Raw genomic sequence first — 8,482 nt, 5'->3', positions numbered from 1 at the left:
AGGTCTCATGTAGCTTCAGTGTCTTCTCTCTCTGGTGTTCATCAGGGCAGGTGTTTGAAATGCATTAATATGGCTCCCCTGGTTAGTGGACCGCTGGGTTTAGTAAAGTAAAATGACAAGACGTGAGTTTTAGGGATCTGTCATTTTATGAACAACACACACCTGTTTTGTTGCATGTCTTGGTTCAGATTAAAAACCTAAAATGACATTTGAAATCAGAAATTCAAAGGGTCGCTACAACAACCAAAAAAAATAGTCTTGCATATCTTTAAAGTTGGGGCGACTCACAAAGACAGATTAAAAGAATGGTCAAGACTGATACAGCAGATGCAGAGATTTCTTGATTTTGTAGTCCATATAACCTACAATTCCCATAATGTAATCAAGTGCGGAGTTTTTATTGACCCTCCATTCCTGATAAACGCAAAAGAGGACATAGACCTACTGATAATACTTCTGTTTCCACCTACTCATTGTAACATGACTTGTAAGGTGTAAAATTGGTCTAGTGGCCCTTTTTGTTACAAACAAAACATTTTCTATTTTAAATATTTAAAAAGTGTGATTAAAGGCACAATTTCCACTTCTCAAAAATCTAATTTCCATGATAGTAATGTGTGACTTAAACCACCATCTCAGAAGCCAATCAAACAGTCATTTGGGGGCGTTTCTAATTTGCCACTTTTTTAACCCAACAGCTCGTATTCCATTATTTGTCGACACACTCATTCATCACAGAGGAAGTGGCCTGGGAATCACAGTTTTGACTGGATGCTGCTTTCAGACATAGTACTGTACGTGTCTGTCTCCAGTTTTCCACTGCACTAAGCAATGACGATGGAAACGTTACCTAGGGAACCAGCCAGAGCCACAGAGTGTACGTTCCTATTAGACGACACCGTTAACTACTGACTGGAAATAACTGAATGTCACAGGTGACGACGCTGCCGACGTTCTGACACCTATAACATCAGTGCAGATAACCTTTTCCAGCACTCATATTGCATTTTTTGTTTTGCTTGTATAGATCACACACTTCATATAAATAACTTATATTATAATGTAAAGTAGGCTACGTAGCCTACATAGTGACAAAAATGGTGGAGACCATGGTTAAATAGCCTACTGTATAGCCTATCACACACTTTAATTTATTTTTTCTTATGCTGTAATATCTCATTTAGAAAAATACATTATAATCTGTAAAGGATGCTACATTTATGGGTTTTATCTCTTGCTATGGTGTGTACAAAAAGTCCAACACAAAGGCCACCTAGACATAAAGGTGGAGTCAGCAATTCTGGAGAATGTTTGTTGTCAAAATCACTTTTTGTCTAAATCATTGGATATCTCCTCACGATCCGCATCACTGTATGTGCGCTGACAGAGAAGCATTACATTTGTATTCGATCGCTAACCTTTCTTTATATGTCCATGTCGCTAACCCACAGTGGGCACAACTGTAGCTCAATGTGCAAAACTCTAACTACAATCTGCACTACCAACAGTCACTGGAGCTGAACAGTTCACTTCACCTGCAAAATAGTATCAGAGAAGCAAACGCTATGAACAACCCTCATTGAGATAACACACACAGTCACTCAGAACCCACTCAGATTACAAACACTAGCATCAAACCCCGATTCACAAATTACAAACTTTTACAGTTTGAATGATTTGATTTACTTCACACAAATAACGTAATATTTTCTTTGAGGAAAGAGTGAAATTATTTCACATGAAATTGTCTATTTATAACACCAGTTTTATTAGGTAAACAAAAGTAAATGAAAATTAGAATATTGCTTCAAGATACATCTTTATATCTTATATTTTATTGAAAACATTTCCAAATGTAGTATTTATCTGTGTAAATATTCTATAATTGTAATTCAGAAATCAATTCCTGTAATGTTGTCCTTTACTGTAAGGATGCATCTCTCACCTGTTTGTTTGCTGGAAAATTCGTATTACAGATGCAACTTTAGATCTTTGCAGATTGGGTTGCACTCTCAACCCTGCCTCTCTCAAAGAGAGACCATGATTCAAAACAAGGTCTATGTAGCCCTTACTGCATTTCATCAGAAATTACAGCTCTATATCTTCTGGGTCTTCCTCCATACTCCACACATACTCACTGCCACTCATCTCCCTCCACCAACCTGTCTTCCTAGGTCTATTTCCCAAAAAAAAGTATCAAAAACAAGACACCTTCTTAGTATTTCAGTTGAAATTGCAATCCGCAGTGTTTGAAATGCACTAGGCTGAAATCCATTCTGTATTGAATGTGTGATTCACAGTTGTGAGAGCAGTGTCTTATCATTTGAACAAAGTGCTGGAAATCCACAGTGTTGTGCAGGCTGTGGTTAAGCCATGAGAAAAGTATGTAGAGTTATGAAAGTTGTGTTTAAGCAATGAAAAATGAGCAAGTGTTTGTTCCACACGAACTGCTGCTGTGCATAGTGTTGTTAGAGTTTTGCACAGTTGTGCCCACTGTGGTTTAGCGATCGAAAAAAAATTGACTACAAAGCATAGGCTCGGTATACGGGCGTGTTGCTAGATACGGTGGGCCCCCTTTCTTTACATACCCTTTGTTTACATACCAGTTTACAGAGCCTAGGCTGCTTATTAACACCAGATTATTGTTCAGCCCACACACGGTACTGACAAGTAGCGGATCATGAGGAGATATTCACTGAATTTGACAAAAAGGTGATAATGACAAAAAACCTTGTAAAAAAATTGCTGACTCCACCTTTAAGTCCACAGTTCAGAGGAGTCATAATGACCTCCTCCTGGTGTGAGGATTGTTCCCGCCCACACAGAGCGCTCCGCTGCTGGGGGAGGCGTGTGGGGACCCAGAGCAGGAGCTGCACGAGGCCTGGTCCACTCTGTAGGAGATGGAGTTGTAAAAGACAGGGTTGCTGTGGCCTCCCGCCAGCTCACACTGATGTTCTAAGGGGATCTCGTAAATGCCCCGGCCGGAGCACATGCGGGAGAACCAGGCCCTGAGTCTGCTGGGTTCTGAGGGCCTAGTGTGCTCGGTTGAAACCAGTCTGCGCTCCTCTATGGGAGAGGGCAGGAGATTCATACAGCTGATGCCCCCCTCCATGGGAAGGTTGCACATGCTGCTGTGTCCGTCTTCACTGTCTTTATAACCAACATCTGCAGTTTTTGATTTAGCCTGTGACACCACTCTATCCCCTTGGGTGTCGTTAGGCTGTGTTCCCTGCTCCTCTCCCCCAGCATCAAGCCTCACGTCAGGCTCTCCAGTGCTTACAGTGAGGAACCTCAGGACCACCAGGTTAAGAAAAGCCCCGACGACCGTCAGCCCAACCAGAATGTACATGAAGCTGAATGCCACATAGGGCATTCGCTTCTGGAGAGCGTCTTTCTTCTGCAGCGCCACAAAATCCCCGAATCCAATGGTGGTGAGGGTGATGAAGCAGTAGTAGTAGGCGCTGAAGAAGGTCCAGTCCTCAAAGTGGGAGAAGGCCGCGGCTCCCACACAAAGGGTGCTCATACATGACAGCAGGCCCACCAAGACCATGTTCATCATGGACACCTCAGTCTTCCGTAGGCCCAGACCTGCCTTGGCTCGGCGCAGGAGGCAGCGGACAAGATTGTTGATCCTCTCTCCCAGGCTCTGGAACATGACCAGCGTCAGAGGAATGCCCAAGACAGCGTAGAACATACAGAAGGTCTTGCCAACGTCAGTGCGTGGAGCAGCGTGGCCATAACCTACAAAGTCAAAGTATATTGCAGATCACATAATGTCAAGCACTACTGTTTAATGTCTCCAAAGATTCATAGCGCTTTGAGTGCGAGAGAAGCACTATATAAATCCAATTCATTATTATTATTATCATTAGTCAGCAACAAGAATACTGCTGCTTTACACAGTGCAGGGATGAAATACAGGCAGAGAGCAACCATGTCTACATTGCCCCTTACTAGATTTCACTTTACCGGGTGACAAGTTAGACAACCCTACATCGTGGTTTAAATCCAAATGTAGTGTAACATTTTGACAAAACATGAGTGTGTATACATCTGCGTTTAAATGCACCACCACTATGCGAATGTTTGGAGGTTAAAGGTGGAGTCAGTGATTCTGGAGAACGCTTGTTGTCAAAATCACTTTTTGTATAAATCAGTGAATATCTCCTCACGATCCGCTTCCAAAAAGAATACAGTGTCAATACACAACCTAGGCTCAGATTTAGACAAAAAGTGAATTTGACAAGAAGCGTTCTCCAGATAGACTAAAGCAGGGGTCTCCAACCTTTTTTCAACTGAGAGCTACTTTGAAAAAATTAAAGTGGCCAAGAGCTACTTGTATCAAATCGCTTATATTTATTTACATAGCACACATCAAATGAATTAAGCTTCTGTTTGTACATGTGTGAAACTGCAATACCCAATGCTTATCATAAATAATTTCCCATCAAAGGTCCAAGAACACATTACTTTACACTTTTTGTGGGCCACATATCACTGAAAATTGACATCAATGTCTGTATTACACTTCTTATTGTGACGCAACAGTGTTTCCCCCAGGAAATGTCTTAGTCAAGGTGGTCACCACCCAGGTGTGGAGGAGGCGCGGCGCAACGCGGCGCGCCGAAAATTTTGGGGGTATTTTGCTCAAAGATGCCAATACGCACTACAGAAATAAACAACTGCTTATTTGAATAAAACAGACAACTGACCTTACAGTTGTACATTTTTAAAGTTCCTTTTTAGATAGGGGCTGTTGTGAGATTATTGTGGACAATTAGGCCTACTGTGATGCGATAGGCTATAATTCATTAATGGTTATTATTAGCCTACTTGCTTGATTTCTTTTTAAATACAGAGGTTATTGGTCGTTTTGGAACATGTATTTCCCAATTTAAAACGTAAAAATAAAGCAGCATTGAAATTCAGAAAATAAATCTTGTATGGCTACTATAGCAGGCTGTTTTACAAATAACTAAATACAATGTGTTTTCCCCTTAAAATGATTAAATACATTTATGCAAAAGTCAAAGACAGTGCATGCCGTAGTTATGCATGGCCGCATGCAAAGCCGCAGAGCAGCACGCACACCAGCTGATAGAGAAACGCTTTGAGACACATGTGAACATTTATTTACCGCAAATCGCAAAGTGTTGACCATGGGAAGAGGTGCATTTACCTTGATCAGATTTTTAACTTGTAAAAAAAAAAAAAAATGTTTTTTTTTTTTTTTTTTTACAAGTCGGTCAACCTATCAGGCGAGCTACTGAAAACCCGCCCGCGAGCTACCGGTAGCTCGCGATCGACCTGTTGGAGACCCCTGGACTAAAGGCTAAGTATAAAGTATAACTAGCCTAGCCTATATTCACTATGTTCCATTCAGGTTTTACAGATTATATAATAATATCACATCAGAGGTTTTGGTAAAAGTTAAAGACATTTTTGGAAAACTCAATAGGATGTTGGGATTACATTACGAGTAGTCCTGTAAAGTTTCACCTGTTTCTCTTTACGCACAAGTTGAGCTATACGTTGCGCATACATGGTGCTGCTGCTGCTGTCTGCTTTGCCTGTATACGCTTTGTCAGATAACAAGCAGGTGAACAAGTGAACTATGTAGTCAACTTGCCAATTGTAGTGATGACCGTGATGGCAAAGTAAAAAGAGCCGGCGAACTTCCACTGCCTCCCGGCGCGGTGCGGCTCGGACTGGAGCACCACCCTCTCGACCTCCCGGTAGTCCGCCTCGCTGAAGCCGTACTTGTTCTTCAGCTCGTTCAGCTTCTGCTCCAGCGCCTTCTTCCTGGAACTCTCGCTGTCCGACTCCAGCGCGTCAAAGACGGCGGCGCCCATCAGCAGGTAGCAGACGATGGAGAGGATGAGAGAGAGGGTCCTGATGTTCGGCGAGTTCATCCTCATCTCCCCGGGAGTGCGCGCGAGGGAGGGTGCTGCTCTCAGGGGGCAGTCAGACGCGTAAAGGACCCAGCAGGAGCATCCTCCTCCGTGGACTCCTTTCACATTCATTAAGGGCCCATTTGTCCTGCTAGGATAACAGCAAGATAATGTAGGTTAGCGTAATTAACTCGTAACCTGTATCTCTTCGCGTGACATTAGGTGGAAATGACACCAGACACAACCTGAGCTCACCTCAGCAGCAGGCAGAACATTGAACTTGACCGGGGTGTCAGTTTAGCCTATTAAAGATGATCACACCTAAGTCTTCCTCTCTTCTTTCTATCTGTGTGGGTCTCATTAGAAAATAGGAGACCGATTGTGTCCAGCATTTAAACCAAACTTTTGAATTGAACAATATTTGCATATTCATAGTATGTTTCAATGCAGCCAAGGGTGGAGTCCTTTTAGGATTTGTAAATAGTAAGTAATTGAACTTATGGTGGAAATAAAACATGAGACACATGTTATTATTCAAACCACACAATGTTTCTTATGCCTGAGGGGATCTTTTTTTTTCAAAGACAGCCTACTGAATTAATGTGAATAACAACATAAATAAAACTATAATTAACTTTTCTTCTCTTGTGCAATTTATGTGTGTGTGTGTGTGTGTGTGTGTGTGTGTGTGTGTGTGTGTGTGTGTGTGTGTGTGTGCTTTCGTTTATCTATCACGGTGGGGACATTGACCTGAATACACACCAACACCATGGGGACCATGAAACACCATGGGGACAAAAACGTGGTCCCCACGGTGCGAACCCATCCACTTGATAGGAAATGACTTTCTGATATGGCTGGTGAAGTTTCCTGAAGGGACCCCAGGGGGCAGGATTTTAAGACTTTGTGTGTGCTCTACAGCAATCCCGTAGGCTGGGCCTGGTATTGCAGTGTGTGGGTAAAGTCCCCAGCAGGCTGTTTTTTTGGAAACTGTGTGTTGTTTAGAGCAATCCTGGTGGCCAAACCTGGTATTACAGTATATGAACTAAGTCCCCATCCGCACTGGTTTTTCAGTGTGTGAACTTTTCTATGTGACTGAGTGCCATTTTTGTCATAAGAATGTGTTTATTATCTTCTAATAGAATTGTTGTTACCTAATTATTACATTTTGGGCCTCTAATCTCATGAGAATTTAATAGAATTCGCATTTGTTTCATTTTGTACGCTCATTACAGTTCTCAGCTTTGTGCTTTGAAAAAAGTTCAACATTTGTGCATTTATATAATTATAGATCTTGTGGTTATCTTATGTTAATGGAATCATTTAGTGCTGTTTTCCAGTTTAGAAAGATAGATTTGCCATAGTTTTAACATTTTCCCACCAGTTAATAAAACATGTGACAATGTTGTGAATATCAGGGCTCCAGCTAAGCACTGAACGAGCCGGTAAATGCATTTTTTTAATGGACGGATTTTAGTGAACTACTAGAATCCGTTTATTGTATATTAAGCAAGAATAGCACTATTTACAACCCTGTCAATTCCCACTTCTTAGAATGTTCACTGACCATTTTAACACGTAAAATATAAAATAATATTCTGTACTTGTAGCATCCAGTGCTCAGCTGAATACTATAAACATCATAGGGTTCCGTATACTTATCAGTCTAAGGGCCTGTGTCCACCAAACACGCTTTTAAAAGGCGGAGTGCCTGTTTGCAATGGATTCTCTATGGCAGGACGCGCATGCAGTGCGCCTTTTTAAAAAGCACCCGCGGCGGTTTAACGCTCCCTGCGCCTTGCGCTTTTATGCGGAGCGCTCCGAGCACTTTTTGTTAAAAACAGTTGAACTTTTGAAGAAAAGTGCTGCTCAACCAGCCATTGGTGCACACACAGGGCGCGCTGAAAGCAGCGCACGGAGCGCTCCGCCTTTTAAAAGCGTGTTTGGTGGACACAGGCCCTAAGGGTGCACTCACACTGGGAAAGTCCGCAAGTTCACTTGCTTTGGTCCAGACCAAATATAATTGAGATTTTTTTTGTTTGGTGTGGGCCACTTTCATATTGCCCCTTTTGCAAGTGAACCAGCATTATGAAGCAAAACCACACGTGATCTGAGGTCATTCATTCATTGGACAGACATTCTGGGGTGGAGAGAAGCAGGAAGCACAAAGTGAAAACTGCGAAATATATCATTAATATAATATGGAGTTAAAAATTATAAAGAAATAGGCCTACATCTAGCCTAAATGAAGTAGAAAACATCAAATTATTGTTGTTTCATATGGTTATGATATGTAAGCCTATGTCAATGCACCGTAATGTGGCATGTAGGCTAGCCTACGATGTGAAACATAATTTTTTTACTGTATTTTTGCTGCTGGACGTGCGGCTCACAAGAAGAATAGGCTCAAGCTGACACACAGCTGATTTAGCTGTGTGTCAGTTGAGTGTCAGTTTGGCGCAGCTCAGCTCCATACTGACACGGGGGTTGTATTGACGGTCGTGTTAACATGGGAAGCAAAATAAAAACACGTATGTCATGCAAAGCGCAGCGTGAACCTGTTGGCACTGTGCGGGAGACACTCCCTTCTC

At 42.1% G+C, this 8,482-nt stretch overlaps 1 protein-coding gene across 1 annotated transcript; it reads right to left on the bottom strand.

Moving 5' to 3' along the window:
* Nucleotides 1–2,779: 2,779 nt before the first annotated feature.
* On the bottom strand, nucleotides 2,780–5,912 carry LOC307249747 (potassium channel subfamily K member 15-like; the record flags this gene model as incomplete). The annotated part of the gene is made up of 2 exons (XM_080026600.1): nucleotides 2,780–3,741; nucleotides 5,630–5,912. The coding sequence occupies 2 exons, from the start codon at nucleotides 5,910–5,912 to the stop codon at nucleotides 2,780–2,782; spliced, it is 1,245 nt and encodes a 414-aa protein (XP_079882726.1).
* Between the last annotated feature and the right edge of the window lie 2,570 nt (nucleotides 5,913–8,482).

Source organism: Ammodytes marinus (genome assembly GCF_949987685.1).
Source record: "Ammodytes marinus genome assembly, chromosome: 4".
In the NCBI taxonomy this organism is placed as follows: domain Eukaryota; kingdom Metazoa; phylum Chordata; class Actinopteri; order Uranoscopiformes; family Ammodytidae; genus Ammodytes; species Ammodytes marinus.
Note: the sequence above shows the minus strand (reverse complement) of the source record. Positions and strands in the feature narration are given on the sequence as shown.